Source organism: Gigantopelta aegis, chromosome 6 (genome assembly GCF_016097555.1).
Source record: "Gigantopelta aegis isolate Gae_Host chromosome 6, Gae_host_genome, whole genome shotgun sequence".
Taxonomy (NCBI): Eukaryota; Metazoa; Mollusca; class Gastropoda; order Neomphalida; family Peltospiridae; genus Gigantopelta; species Gigantopelta aegis.
Genome location: NC_054704.1, coordinates 40,468,029 through 40,484,959, shown reverse-complemented (window position 1 = coordinate 40,484,959; position 16,931 = coordinate 40,468,029). Strand labels below are relative to the sequence as shown.

The window sequence follows — 16,931 nt, the reverse complement described above, 5'->3', positions numbered from 1 at the left end:
TGCAGGCGCGGATCAAAGGAGATGCGAACTTCGGATCTAGTACCCAACAATCCAGTGTTGAAGAGATAAATATAGAATTAATGAATTTCTTTTTATATAACGATTTGGACGTTTCTAATGAAAATTGCCATATATTAAATATATGTTCATGTAGGACTACTTTGGGCGTCGGAAGATACCAGCAATTGGAGGGGTCAGTTATATATGTACACCTTTTTACTGAGGAGGGTGCATGTACAGCTGACACATAGGCAACAAAGGCAGGTCCTACCAATAAATCAGTGGTAAATCAAAGGTCATGGTATGTGCCGTCCTATCTGAGGGAAACTGCATATAAAATATCCCTTGCTACAAACAGAAGTAATGTCTGAATTATCAAATGTTTGACAGTTATTAATAAATCAATGTGTTCTAGTGGTATCGTTAAACAAAACAAACTTTTATATATGAGTCTAAAGACAGCTTATAATGTACTACGGCTTTGATATATATCAGAGGCGAGACGTAGTGCTTGATGTGCGATTGGTCTAGGATCGATCTCAGTCAATGGGCTATTTCTTGTTCCACCCAGTGCACCACGACGTTTCCTCCCTAAGACTATATGTCAAAATTACCAAATATTCGACATCCAATAGCCGATGATTAATAAATCAATGTGCTCTAGTGGTGTAGTTAAACAAAACAAACTTTAACTTTGATATACCAGTCGTTGGGCACTGGTTTGGACGGGGACAAAATGAAATGCATTGATGGCGATCCTGTGACCCATCACACCCTAAGTGAACTGTATCCTGCCCCGCCGATAAAGGTGTAGGTGTGTGTGTGTGTGTGTGTGTGTGTGTGTGTGTGTGTGTGTGTGTGTGCATAATTTTCAGAGTTAAGCGGCTGACACCTACCATACAGTAACTAGGTCTATAGCTAAAATAGTAAATGTCTACCGCTCAAGTTCCCTAGTCTTACGGCAAACTATGATTTAGTCTGTCTAAATCGTCATGATGAATAATATAATTTAATTCAATAACACCAGATTCATTAAATGTCTCTCCTACCTTTTTGTTATGTTTAAACTGTTATTTTATTTCTTTAATTTGTTACTTTTAAATATATTCGTGCATCAAACGCGCGACGCCACAGTCGTTTCTTGGGATTTCCCTGCCAGTCTAAATAATCCAATGAGGGAATTCCGTTTCAAAACGAGGCCATGGCCACCAAAGAATAAAGGGAGTACGAAGTAGGTAGCTTCAATTTTTATCCATCTTTATTGCATGTCATCGATAAGAAATATACAATTATATTTTGATTGCAGATTCTATATAACTTGGTAATTGTTATCATGTAATTATTTTTTAATTTAAGCTAATTATTATGTCTATTTTTGACGCCTGCTTATGGCTTGTCCAGCAGTGATACTGTACTCTCGTTGTTTACAAACAGCAGGGCAATCCCAATCGGCGTTCATCGCCATTCGTCCTACTGTTTATCCAATCAATAAGGTGTTAGTTTTACATGCTAATCAAGGTAAATTTATGAGCGTACATTATTTTCTATATTTAACATCTCTAATCGTGTAAAAAGGGCGACACTTGTGTGCTTGTATTTGTTGGAGATTGGCTGTTGTGCTTTTGAGCGACGTCACTCCCAGTATCCTTATATGGGAGGTCGTTCATCTGTCAAAGCGGTCTGTGTAGTAAAGTGTAGAGACAGACAGTCCTGTTTGACTTTTAAACTTGTAGGATGTCTGCATTATCGGATCCCAGCTTCTTGTCTGTGTTCAGTATCTATTGGAATCTCACTAGATTTTGAAAATTGTGGAATACATTTCAATATGTTGCAAACCTTACTAAATACCTGATATCTGGATACCTGGATTATTATATATATAATTTTTTTTTTTTTTTAAATCTTCAAATTCAAAATGAATAACTTCAGTGATTTCTCGATGTTTCGTTTCATGTGGCCTAAACCTTTTTTTGCTCCACCCTTAGGAAGCAACAACATGGAGAACACATCGTTTGTACCCAACCCCCTCACGTCTCCGGCTCTGATGGTTTTAGCATCGACAGCGGAGGGGCACGAGAGTGGTAGGTTGCCTGCTCCGCACAACTACCATGGCCAGGGAATGGATAAAGAAATGCCGACCCCGTTCAGTACACCCTTTTCAATGCACCGTTTAGCAGAATCGTTCCAGCAACCAATGTATGCGCCGATCCCGCCATATGTGCGCCCCACCCTAGATCGTGGGATGGGCTTGATTAGCCCTGGTGGTGGGGGTGCGTTTCGTCCACTGGTCAGCACAGCTGATGGATCGGATAGTTACCAGTCGGCATTTACACCTGCGAAGAAAAGTAAAATTGACAATCATATTTCAAGTAGTTCCGACCACACGGCTAACAGTGACAGTAGGTCGCGGGAATCCCCCGAAGGACCGTTGTCGTTTGTGGTGAAAGAGGAGCGGCCATCAAGTATTAGTTCAACTGGGGCCGACACTAATTCTGAAAATCATTCAGACTCTGGCGACTTATATGATCGAGGAACGCCCGATTCTGAGGGACGCAGTTTAAGAAGTAAGTTTTAAAAATAATAAATATTTGAGATGGAAACGATTTGCAAGTTAGACTCAGAGCCTGAAATAAATGATAACTGTATACAGACTAAACATATATTTCAAACAAAACACTAATAATCCATAATTCTAGCCATAACCTCGCCAAATTTAAATAAAAAAAAGTTGGTGTCAGATTGTCCCTTGCTTTTTCACTAAATTGGGAGAGGGGGTACTTTAAAAAAAAAAAAAAAAAAGAGTTGAATATACAGAACTACATGTAGGCAAGGATTTTGAAAGATAGAAACTTTTAAAACTCCAATCAAAGACTTTTAAAACTCCAATCAAAGACTTTTAAAACTCCAATCAAAGACATATTATTCAACCCCTACAATTGCCCACAGCAATGAACAATGCCGTGTAGTTGTTCGTTCTCCACGACACTCTTTTGCCTTTGACTATATATTCAGGATATTTTTCAATGGCAAGTTTTTTCGCCTTGGACATTTTCTTAATTGCAGGGGTTGTTAATATTATTATTTTTAGTATCAATACAAGCGGTTTTGGCATATTGGAGAATGTATTAGCCCTGAGTCTATTTACTTGTGTTTGAAACCCGTTAGCTGATTATTTTTTTAATTTTTATGCTGGGGTGTTGTTAAACGGTTTAAATTACTTATTCATTCTGTCAGGAGAAATTAGGGACAGCATATGTGGCAGAACCTGACACTAGTTATCAGAATTGTCACTTAAGTTGCAAATGCTTCCACCTAGAATTGCCTATAGAGCCATTACAGGTTGAAATTGAATATCTGTACAACATTTTAATTTGTTTTAATTAAGATATTGGGAGGGGAGGATGGGGCCTTTTTCATGGAGTGGGCATATATGATCACCAACTTCCTTTTTGAAGTGGCTTAATACATATTTACTATATGTTTTAATATGTAATACACCAATTGCCATTCATTAATATAAATAGGTGTCACAAAATTATATTTCATGCATTTTCTTTGCTTAATTATTATTTATTTATTTATTTTCAATAATTATGTAAGTTGATTGAGTGGTGGTTAACTTTGAGAGGGAATATTGTAATAGGTTCTGACCACCTCGTCTAATTAATCGGTATTTGTCTCGGCAAAGCCTCGACAAATACCGATTAACATAGACTCGGTTAATATTTTCCATATTAAAAAATACTCATGACGAATCCTCTCTCTATATATAGCCAGCTTTGGATACACATTAAATAGCTAATTAGCTTTACTAAAATGTACTACAGTATGGACAGATATATGGGACCATGCATGGCATGGACCGATAACAATAATTTTTATCCAGTCTTACAGGGAACGTGTTGTTCAGTATCGCGTCGTGATTCAAGACACAAGTTTCAAAGATTGCTACACAATCTTAAAATATTTAAATGGAAGTTGCTAATCAATTTTCAATTGACTAGAAATATCGCTAATCACGATTTTAAAAATAAAATGTTCCCTACCTTAACATACAGTAATTCATATCGCAGCTGGGCAGTTGCCATCAGTGTCATTGTTACGTTCAAACCCTGACTTGTATGTATTTTTACATATAATATACTATAGAGGCATATACATTATTTTTATTCCTAATATATGATATTTAAAATACCGAAACACACAAGAGTAATAATCTCTTTGTTATAATCTCAAGCTTAATACATGTTATTGTAAACTGTACACACAACTTTAATTCCAGTCCGCCATTACTAGATATTCAAATGATGTCATTTTGGATGACCCTGCATCAACATAAACTAGGGCATAACATTTTCTGTTTTCTGAATGCTGGACAGCGTTTAATGTAAAACTGCTATTGAAATGTTTTTATTTGATGACTATGAATGCATACGTCTATTATGGAGTGTCATCCAAGTATGTTTGCTTAAATGTCAATAAACCTAGTGCCGTGACCTCGATTAATTTACATCTAATTTGAAAAGTTATCAAATTCTTAAATTATGTGATCTGAAAAATATCACATACTTTGAATGCACTGAAAATGTAAGATATTACATGATAAACTTATATATGTGTGTGCACTATGTATCAACTGCAGGGCTCAAACTTAAGAATTTGTCTCCCATGGCAGTTTTGAGCCTGCCTATGACAAATTTTAAAAAAGTGACATTTGCATCAAATAAACATGACTGAAAGGATATTTTGCTGTATGTAGACATATTTTAAATGTGCAAATTTATGTTAAACATTGGTAAATAATATACATCAGGTATATATACATACATTTTGTCATTGTTAAAGGTAGGGTCAACTCCAACAAGAGCCTTATGTGTTGGAAAGATGCATACCCGGACCACCAACACATACTGCCTCTTTAGCAAATGAAAAACGTGTAATTTTAGAGTTAATAAAAAACCATGATTATTCCTGCTAACTGGGGCAGCCATTTTGTTTCGTTTTTGTGACGTCCGGTGGGATAGCTTGGGGCGAAGTGACGTCAGCTCCTGACCATCTCCTGTATGTACAGTGTAAACAAAAGCAGTAATTTTCGACAAGGCGCTTCTCTTTGATCAACCTGACTTGTAAAACAGCATAAATGACGTAATAATATAATAAACTATTTAACTAAATATATTTCAAGTTGCATTAACGGAACAAAATGGGGTTATAGTATTTTTCTCTGTTTAATAATCCAAAGGAAAAATGTACACCATTACGCCTATTGATATGCTACGTTGGAGCAAAAACGACAACCCACTATACCCAAGTCGGCAAGTGATAATTTTCTTTTCTTTGGGACTACGTAATTGGCAAGTTCTGTGGTTGTAGATGGAAAAGTCTACTTAATCAATAGTTTTACAGAACTATTTACAGTAATAAACCATGTCCATTACAATTTTAGGGGCGACAGGTAATATTCCACAATACCGGTATGTATTTTGTGTCTAGACAGCAGCGTCAATTAATTGGCTCGTCTGGTTACCAATCAAATACACACCTGCCAATCAGAAATCACAGGTAGAAGCAACTAACAGCATAGACCAATTAACTAAGAAAACACTCCGTGTATCATTTCATTACGTAGGTTAATGCATGAGAAAAACATTGTTAATTGTTTCGACTTGTTGTGTAGCCACTTTGACAATGGTATTTTATTTTGTATTGAAAAAAAATATTTATACTATAGTGCTGGATATACTTGATGTGTATTATTACAGAACATTGCAATGTATGACTATTTATCATCCCGCAAAAACCAGGTAGATTGTGTTTTTCTAGTTCTAAGGCTCATTCCTGACGTGACGCGTTAAGTATTACGTAACCACCAGCTCGCCAGAGGGCATACTCACTGAGATGGTACAAAATGGCTGCGCCCGTTATATATAATAGTCGTCACATTTAACAGTTTTATTAATTAACTATACGATTATACGTGTTGATATTAAGCAATAATGTGCATTATATATCGTTGAATATGCATACAAGGCCAAATGCCGTAATTGTCCTCTCCTTTAAGGAGCTTTACCGATGACACAAAAATGCTGTCAGTGATGCTCTCTACCTACAGCAGTTTATGGCAATTTCCGTCGGTGCTGTTGTTAAGTTCAAGCCCTGAACTGGTGTGAAACCTCAAGAATCATATACGTCAATCTTATTTGCATGTGACAATATTAAACAAATTTTAATAAAGCAGTTGACAAGTTTTGCATACATGTTACATATTTACATGACATTATATAGCATTTAATGTGTATTCATCAACTTTTTAAATATTAAATTATTTTATTATTATTTTTCTCTTCAATATGTACTTTCACTGTTCAGGTATTTTCATCATATCCCAAGTTTTATTAAATTAATAAATATATATATACTATATATATATTTTATTTATTAATATTGCTTACAGTTACACAATAAATCTGCATTACCATTAACCACTTCAATCAACTCATTGAATCTGGCTTCATGATACAAAGCCCTAGATATGCATTGGCACATTATGAACTAGGTTTTATTATTTTGCATCTATGAACAGAAGTCCATCTGTGACATCAGTTCTATCTGTACAGGTATATATACCCAACAACGAAAGTTTAGCAAATATCTTTTACGATGTCTAAATTTGCCATGGTTGAATAAACTTAAAAGAAAACCAGGTCCTCTTGTTGTGTCAAGGCAAAGGTTGATGGGTTTATGTTGTTTGTAAATGGTAAACATTTCAGATGTGAATACTAATTAATAACAATAGGTTAATTTGTAAATGTTATGCCATTTCTTTTAACATTAGCTAAACGTTCGTTGTTGAATATATATATATATATATATATATATATATATATATATATATATATATATATATATATATATATATATACAGGTACAGGTGTTAAGCATTAAAAAGCTCACATGCTATTTAAATAGAAATTGTTATTTTTGTTTGTTTAATTTTGTTTGTACTATGTGAATCATTAATTATGAATCACATAGTAATCATATAACCTTTTGTATGCACATATAATATTCATAAATTTACAAATACAAATTTGTGTTTAGTCAATACTTGGGCTGTTAAAAGTACATTTTCTGACTTTTATTTTATATATAATATTAATGTACATAAATAAATAATAATTTCATTGTTTTGTAAGATCAGGGACCAATTTCACAAAACACAATAAACCTATTTTTACATGTAAATCACTAAATGTAAATCTACAACTAAACCACAATTTGTAATTACTACCGACAATACATGTACTGGTTGTAAGTAATACTTTTGAAATATAAGCTGTCTTTGCCAGGAGAGGTGAGTAATCACTCTCAGTGATAAAAATAAGCAGAATTTTCACTAGTCCACCAGACAAACATATCTAGAAATCTACTTGTCTGCTAATACTTTCACTTGTACAAATAAGTTGTTATTGCAAGGACATTAGTTTTGATTGTTCAAAATGAAACGGCATTGAACATTTTCACTTGTTTATTGGACAACCACTGGGGTACATTTTGCTTATTTTGCTTATTTCGAACACTGACTCGCACACCCCTCCACACACTGCTGGAAAGTTTTAGGAGGGCGACAAACTGATGGCCTTGCAATAAGATTGTTAATGTATATCTAAAGTTCATGTGAAACATCATGTGATTGTTCACCTAGGACCATTTCAGAATGCTGAGTGATTTTCAAACTATGTATATACATATCATTTTCTTTTGTTTTTAAAATGACAATATTGAAATGTTTTTGCCATAATTTATAACTTTTGCAAGAAATAAACAACTGAATGATTAGTTTGGCAAGACTAAAAAGTACATGCAGGGCTAAAAAATTGCACGAATCTCCGCATCCAATTTGCGCCAGGATTTGCGCAAACGTAAAACATCCAAATCTATTTGAGAACCAATCAAATAGATCGCAAATGTTGGCCAAAGGTTTTCTGGCTGAACTTGTGGCTGGTAAGACACCTAAAAAAAAACCCAAACTGGCTGTAAAGAAAACATGGAACCAACAACTGAAAAACCTGCTAGTAAAAAAACCAATGTTTTTTTGTTTTTTGTTTTGTTTGGTTTTTTGCTTTGAAATTGGATACACTGTTATTGACAAATTGGTTATTTTTTCCAGTAAATAGTAAGGGTTGTTTTATATACACTAATACATATACAGTTAGTAGCATATAACACAGAATTCTATATACTAACACTGTTGATAAAGTTCTTTGATGAAAATGTTTAGAATCGGAAAAAAGCCATATTTTTAGCCATGACATGTACAAATATTATTTTTCTGGCTTGTTTTAAAATATAATTTAATGAGTGAAAGCGAGTTTGATATGTTTTTAAACAAGTTGTAAGATAATTGGTATCTAACGGACTCAAGTGTATTATTCTATTTCTTACATATACTCGAAAACCAGGTTTTAAGCAGATCTTAACATCTTTTTTTATTAAAAGTTATTTACCAACATTGCTCTTACGCATCATAGACAAATGATTGTCAGGTTAACTGTATGTCACAGTGTAATTGATTTAGATAGTGCTGTTTTTTCATTGGATGTATGTCATTAGTCATCACCTAGGAGTGGCCAGTCGTATGTCTTGAAATTGTTAACACACGTACATGTGTAAACAAGTATGTGTTATAAAAAATAACGAATGATGTTCTCACCAACGGGTGTGTAAGAACTCAGTTTCTCACAAACTATAAGTTTTAGGTCAATGAAACTTGGTTTATAATTGAACCTATGGATGATGATCACAACTTGCATGTGAAAGGAATTAAATTGAATTTTTTTTCCCCCAGTTCCAATTAGTGCCCCTTAAATTAATTTGATTAAACATATTTAATAAAAATATTTTGTATTTACATGCACAGTTTTGCATTCAGCTACCTCTCTCATAAACTATAAGTCCTAGATTGATGAATTTTTTTTAAATGGTTCTTATGGATGTTCATCAAAATGCATTTGAAAATAGTTAAAAATTAATTTATTAAATATTTTTAATTCAAATATATTTGCTTAAATTGCTCAATGCTAAAACCAGACCTGTCAGCCTTTATTAAAGAAAAAGCAGGAGATTTATATTGAAAAAGATTTGTTAAAAAAAAAGCAGGAGATTGGTTTATTGAACAAATATTATAATTTCACATTCTAATAAAGAGTAAAACAGCCAATTGAGTGGTTAACCCTTGTGCTCATCATTGTAGACCTTTGTTGGACTAGTGCAAATTTCTGCTGATTTCTATCATTGTGCATAATTGTTCTATCAATGACACTGAATAAGTTTATGGTAGGTAAGCCATTTAATTCTGTGGCATGCTTGTCTTCATTTCAGTACAGTATTCAAAGCATACTGTATTCTGTCTAGTACTAAAAACCTGCATTATTCATTTTAATAACACCATATGGACAATATTGCCTGACAACACTTATTATGTTTCAAGTTCTGAGTTAATTAATGTTTTACAATGTACAAACAGCATAATGTAGGGTTTTTGTTTAGTGTGAAAGTCAATGTCAATGATATGCAGTGGAAACCCGTACACCATTGAATTACTAGAATACGAACATGAAAATTTACCTTTTATGCATCTGCTACTTGCATGTATCCATGTTGAGTTGTCAGATGAAGAAATTCAACCAACGTCGAATGTTTCTATGACATTGATAGGTTAGGTAATGGTGCTATGGAATTTTGAATGGAGCAAGAATTATGCCAAAAGAGAAAAGGTGCTTAAGTTTGATTGAGGAATTTGGGCGCAATTTTGAACGGTTGATCAAAAAGAAAGTTCCTGAGCTAATATAGGTTTTGACAGTGAATCAAGAGTATAGCTTGTTAATTAAACCTCTATGATGCTGTGGTGTCTCCCTTCATGGCATTGATAATCATAGCAGTAAAGGGGGGGGGGGGGGGGGGGGGGGTGGTCTGTGTAAAAAAAAAAAAAAAGAAGAAGAAAAGGATTTGTGCCATTTGTTGTGTAGATTGTAGCCTATCAGATGAGAGAATGCCATATTGTCTTGAAAACCTACTTGGAACTGTTTGACATCTGTACAAGCAAGTATAGCATATACCGAACATAATTATACACTATATGCTTGCTTGCTAATGAAACATAATGTAAATCACTACTGACATAGAGCTAGTCTTAATGATCAAGAGAAATCTTTATATGCATTTGCCCTCAAACATGACTTATATGGCCTGGATATACCAGTTATGAACTGTGTTGGAATGTAAAACGGCCCAGATACGTCCATCCACTGCGTGTGATTGACCCCGCAACCTATCAAGCCTCAAGCAAGTGCTTTTTGTACTACCATTGAACCATGTTGTGGTGTCTTACCTGTGTTGGATATTATAGTAGCTTGAAAAATAGTACCAGGTTAAAGGTAGCACTAGAGGTACAGTGTATTAGACTTTTGGTCCCTGATTAAGCTGAGATGGACTTGCACTACAGGTTAATTGGATGGAATATTAATAAAAAGAAGGCTACAATATGAAATGCTAATGTTAGCACACCTTTTCTTTCTGGTACATTGTCTGCTTCAGTAGTGTAAATATTAGCATCTTGACAGTTGAGTGGTGCACTGACCTATCAATTTCCGTTTTGAGTTTCCACTTTTGTTACACAGCTGTGCAAGGTCAGGCTTAATAGAAGCAATTAAAGTTTGTTTTGTTTAACAAAACCATTTGAGTACATTGATTTATTAATCATCGGCTATTGGATGTCAAACATTTGATAATTTTGACATATAGTCTTAAAGAGGAAACCCTGTACATTTTTCTGTTAGTATCAAGGGATCTTGTATATGTACCATCCCACAGACAGGGTAGCATGGCCTTTGATATACCAGTCATCATGCACTGGCAGGAATGAGAAATATCCTAATAGGCTTACCGATTTGGATTGATCCTAGGACAATGTTATTCAAGTGGCATCACTTGTATTGATCACCCTGCAGGGGCGCGACATAGCAGGGGTTGAATTTTTTTTTTTTTTTACCACTATCCCAAAGGAATAGTGAATTTAAAAAACCCACTATTCCGTCTAAAAATGTACTATCCCTTCAATTATTAATGTACCACTAGTTATTCTGACTGTGCTATGTCGCCCTGTACAACATTGCGTAACGAACAATTGTTTATATACCATTCTTTGCATTACTGCGTACTAGCTGTAATTACAAACAAACTCACTCCAAACTTTAGTCTCGATCAAAAAGACGTTTATTTTGTACCGGTAAGTACATAAAAAAAGATCTTAGTAGTTTGAGGATTTGTTCTGCAGAAAAATGTAGCTGAAGAAAAAACGTAAGCAGAATATTCGCAGGCGATTTTCGGTATTCCGTGCTTTATTTTCACTTTCATGACGGAATATTGGAAGAATTGTTTTACTATTCCGTTTCGAAATTTACTATTTGCGGAATAGCGTAAAATTTGACCCCTGCATAGCCCAGTGGTATTGTGCTCGCTTGATGCATGGTCAGTTTGGGATCGATCCCAATGTTCGAAGGAATATTATATTTGGTTTAGCACAATGTGTTTTTCTACAACTACTGTGAAATTCTTATTTATGGTGGTCTAATGTTTTTCGTGTAATTCATGTATTAGTGTGGTCAACAAATTTAACAACACAATGAAGATGTGTGTGTGTGTATATTATATATTATAGAAATTTAACATAATGCTGTTTTATCCACAAATTGAAGTACCCAATGAAATGTGTATTGTAGCAAAATCACTCCAATTCATGTCCACAAAAATCAGGACTCGCACTGGAACAAATGTTTTAGCCAATTTTTAGATATGTAGAGCATTTTGTTGAAAATTATTCAAAAGTGCTTCATTTAAAGAAAATGTTATTGGCCAAAGACTAAATGTTGTAGCCACTTTGATTAAAAATTAGCAATTGGCTAATTTGGCAGTGGACAGAATGAGCCCTGGAAAACAAACGATTTCACAGTACACACCACAACCGACTCCCCAAGAAATAATTTTCTGTAAAAGTGGTCATGTGCACAACAAGTTGAGATTACCCAACAGCGATGTTGGAATAACAGGTTGCCCTCTGATGTCAATAGAGTCATCTGGGTTTATCTTCAATGCCCATTTCACGAAATAGACACTTTCCACCTGATCTGGCTAACATGTGCACAGCTCTAAGGGGCTTTGTCATGCTTCTCCGGCTGGGTATGAGGTGGTTAAAGTTGAATTGATCATCGGATAGTGATCCCGCAATAACCCCGCAGTGACAGTCCTTGATATGCGTTTAACCAGTTGGGAACACATATTCATAGAAGAGCTCAGTGTAAATTGCTGGATGGTCATTAAGACAACTTACCGAGGGGTTAGTGTAAGCAATGTAGTTATTACAGAAGTGATACTTGCTCCCCGATGACACGGTGGGTGTGCACCAGTTGCAACTTGTTGAGGAAATTGGCCACCGTTGGCGATGTAATCTCCGACCTGATGTTACTGATTGACATGAAACCTGCATTGTTTAGTTGTTTTTTTATGAGACACCAGACCCGCAACATTCCAATTCCATGTCTGCCTGGTTTAAGTGCGTAACACTTTCATTTTCAGAATGCTTAAGTTAAGCCTGGGTATCATGTAGAAATGATTCTGCTTGGACACCGTAAAAAAAACCCCAACCGTAACTTATTCCACACTTCTGTGGGCAGAATGTAGCTGGCTAAACTGCAGCCGAGATGGTGTAGTTACTAGTAGATGGTTGATTTTATTTGCAAAAGATAATATTTTCAAATCTTAGATAACCTAAAGTCTGTACACATGATTTTTGTCTCAACTTTTAAAGTTAAAAAGGCGAAATATTTGTATTTTCTGACTGAGACTGCGTCAACTTTTGTGTTAAGTTTCACATTTTGATACATTTCTGACGAACTATCAGTCCTATATGCACCTATGGATCATAGGATGTACATAAAAATGCACCAAAAAGTTTTATACTAAATTTTAAGTCTGGAGATTCAGAATGAGAGGGCTAAGGGAACCTTTATACCAATTTAATTTTCATTTAATGTTTATAATAATAATAATAACCAAACCAAAATTATTATTTTTTAAATTAATGACATTTCTTGCCTTAATTTTTAACACCCTGTACTAATAATAACAAAATCTTTATTTATAGAAGGTAACTCAGTTTTAAAATATTCTCCCCTGAGGCCTTCTTACTAATTATAACAATAATAATAACAATAATCATATTAATTATTAAAAATAAAAACTAACAAAACAATACATATATATACAACCATAAAAGATATTAAGACATAAATATGTAGTAGAGCAATCATGTTTCTAAGAAGTGTTTGTAACATTTTTTCTTAAATAGATTTAAACTACTGTATATTGCCGTGTATTAGCCGACTTTTGAAGTCTAGAAATACTTTCCAAAAGAAGAGAGTCGGCTTATACACGGAGGCAACAAATTGGTTCATAAAATTCTGATCGAAAAACACTCCCGACCCCGACTAAAAAAATTTGATCAGACCCTTAGAGCCTTTGACAGCTTATGTAACACTAATTTGTGCACAATATAAATAATACACCCCATCATGCAATATTATGTAGTTTTTTGTTCTTGAATGCATTAATAGTTTGATGAATAATAATAACAATTACTTGTTTTATTGTCATTTCAATGGTAAAAACATGTTCCGCCATCTTTGTTTGACACGTCTGTTTATATCATTTTGTAAGCTCTTATTTGATTGGATTACACAATTTTGTGTAAACAACAGCCATGGACCACAGAATCGTTTTTCTGTGTGGAGGGGAAAACAGGGATTAAACATGCCTTAATGAGTTTATTATTTGCTGTCCAGTGAATAATTTAATTACTTAGTGCAATGATATGTTGTTACAGCTTGAATTGTTTATTTTCCTGTTATGATTTATCGGTGCTAAATTATTTTTGCACGGCATAGAGATGACGATTACCATGTCTGTAATAATTAAAGGGGAAAAAATACAATGAAAAAGAAAGGCACAAGTCTATCTGTTGACGGTATTACTGAAACCAATACAATGTACAACTGGACAAAAGATGACTTCGGCTTATATACGAGGCCGATGATTTTGTACTTGATATTTAGGATCAAACTAAGAGGTCGGCTTATACAAGGAGTCGGCTTATACAAGGAGTCGGCTAATACACGGCAATATATGGTAGTACATTTTGTAACATCATTAGGTAAACTCTTCCAGCTACCAACTCCAGAAAATTGAAAGCTTTTTTTGTAGTGCTCTATTTTCGGTCGGGGAGCTAACATATTTCCATCATCAATGGAGCGAAGTTCATAAATTGGTGATATTGGATTGAACAGGTCTCTGAGGTACTGAGGAGTAAGTCCGTTTAGTGTTTTATATACAAGAATGGCTTTTTGATATTCAACTCTTCTATTTATTTTTAGCCACTTTAGTTCATGAAAAAGTAAATCAGTTGGATCATCAAGTGATTTGTCCAAAATAATACATGCTGTTCTTTTTTGTAATTTATTTATTCTTTCTAAGTATAATTTAGAACAATTTCCCCATATGGTCAAGCAGTAATCGAATAATGGTTGAATATAAGCATTAAAATACAATATTCTAATGTTTAGAGGAAGATACTTCTTTCTTTTTGCTAGCAGAGTTATTTTTGAAGTTAGTGCTTTGCGTACCTTGTCAACTTGTGTATCGAAGAAATTGAAGAAAATTGTCTATATATACCCCAAGTAGCTTATGACTTGATACTTGCTCTATTTGTGTGTCATTAACTCTTAATTCTATATCATTTTGTTTTATATGAGATAATTTTTGGGCAGTAGTTATTAAAGTGCTTTTTGTTTCCCAAACAGTCTTGCTTCAAGTAATTTTACATGTTGGTTGATGCATTTTCAGCATAGGTAATGCTGGTAGTAAAAAATCCCATCTCTTCTATTGAATGCATATCAGTTTTAAGAATAATCATCTGCATCATTAGTAGTATAGCTTGTAGTGTGTTATTTGTGGAAGATTTTGGAAGTGCAAATATTTGATAGAGTTTGGGCTGTCAGCAGATTATCATTAAATCTAAATGTACCTCACACACCAATATTCACATCCTTAGCAACAGATCACAGCCGTGTGCTATTTTATTGTTATCATAGTCAGTTTAAAACTTTATTGCTTTTTGCTGAACAAAGGTCTGACACTTGGCGAGTTACTTCTGACAAATATTGTTTGACAATCAGCGAGCGGCTTTTGTGTGATATTTTAGTAGGGATTTGGGGTCCACATTGTGTGGCAGAATAGGTGGCCACAATTCACCGTTTGATACGTTTTGAGAAAGCGCGCCCTCGAAACAGCCCATCTTTCCCGTGATCACACAAACACAGAGGTGCCCTCGTGTCGTCCATCTTCATTATTTGTCGGCTATGTTGTCAGATTGTTCATACACCACTTTCCCGCTGTTTGGCAGATGGGTATGCCGTATTCACACGAAATAACAATATTCTATCCTTTCAACCAGCTCATTGATGGACCTGTCACAAAACGCTTTGAAATGGGACTTCAGAAAATAGGTAGATTAGAACTAAATAGCCTGACTGCGAGCTGCACAGTGGTCCACTCGTTGCAGGCTTTATTGACTTCGTTTTTAACTACAACAGTTTCTCTATGAATAAATATGTTAAGGACTTGACTCTGTAAAGCCAACTGAACAGCAGATTTTCATTCAGAGTGAAGCCAGCTCTCGATTGACTGTCATTTATTCATAACCAGATCGTCCACACAGCCGCTTGATACAGTTTCCTGATAATCTTTATAATGGTAGCGAAGTGTTTCCAACAGGCAAACATTTGTTGGACGCCTTAAGTGTAATCTGATTGCATATGATTTAAGGTACAGGGCATCAGAAAACTACATTCCAAACATGATTGTGAATTAAGCAATGGGGGCTGTAAATTTCTTTTTAAAAAGTACATTTGTAATTACCTCCTTTAAGCAGTCACTAATCTTAAAAGACTTCTTTTTTGTATTACTTTTTTTTGTTTTTAAAGAAAGAAAAAAGTTGTCATATTCAAAATATATTAAAAAGTTTTGTTTTAAAATGATATAGGCAGTGTTAGATAATGCAATAAATATTTTAACATAATCAATTTTGAAGATCTTAAAAGAATAATTTGTATATATTATTATTTTTATTATTTTTAAAGTGTTTATTATCCCAGATCAGAAATCATAGCAGTGTTGGATGGGTTCCTTGAATCTGCTGTATATAAAATGTATTTTAAACTTTTACACTCCAGGGCATAAAATTTGGCACGAACGATTTTGTCGTTCGTCTGTCAGTTATGCAAAACCAATATCGACACGAACGACAGATCGTTCGTGCAAAAACTATAATCGCTCGTCAGAAAATGTAAACTGACGTGTTTTGGCTATTATAACTATTTTTGGAATAAAATAATAAGAGAACGGGCCTAGCATTGCAGGTGTGAGAAAAAAATAATGTTTCCATTTAAACTCGACATCACGTTCAATTACAAAGTCTGCACAGCGAAGAAAATAGTACGTTTAATAAGGGACTTTAAAATAACGAAGTGGAAATTAGAACATGATGAAATACTGAGTTGCAGCATTGATTGGATCGATTGAGGATTCGCAGAACTTTGGGTCTTTCCATTCAAATCTTCCGGGAAATCCCCGTTTCGTTAAGACTATTGTTTGGTGCCAACAAGTACTCCCCTGTAACAGAACCGATGGGGTAGTGTGCTGAAATGTAAATGGCAGCTTTCAAGTTAGTCCCAGCATACCAAATAATAATCATAATTTAGTATTTATGGTAAGAAAGCTACGAAAATCGCCCATCTTAGATTCTCATTTGATTACCGTTG

General features: G+C 34.5%; 1 protein-coding gene across 3 annotated transcripts in view; it reads left to right on the top strand.

Moving 5' to 3' along the window:
• Positions 1-1,208: 1,208 nt before the first annotated feature.
• LOC121375192 (E3 ubiquitin-protein ligase Rnf220-like) overlaps positions 1,209-16,931 on the top strand; it is a 51,388-nt gene continuing 35,665 nt past the window's right edge. The window contains exons 1-2 of one of the 3 annotated variants that reach the window (XM_041502487.1): positions 1,209-1,231; positions 1,986-2,564. In XM_041502487.1, coding sequence (XP_041358421.1) covers positions 1,997-2,564 — 568 coding nt within the window. In that variant the 5' untranslated portion in view covers positions 1,209-1,231; positions 1,986-1,996. Of the gene's footprint in view, positions 1,232-1,396; positions 1,519-1,677; positions 2,565-16,931 lie in introns of those variants that run through there. The other 2 variants (XM_041502488.1, XM_041502486.1) reach the window with 2 other exon arrangements.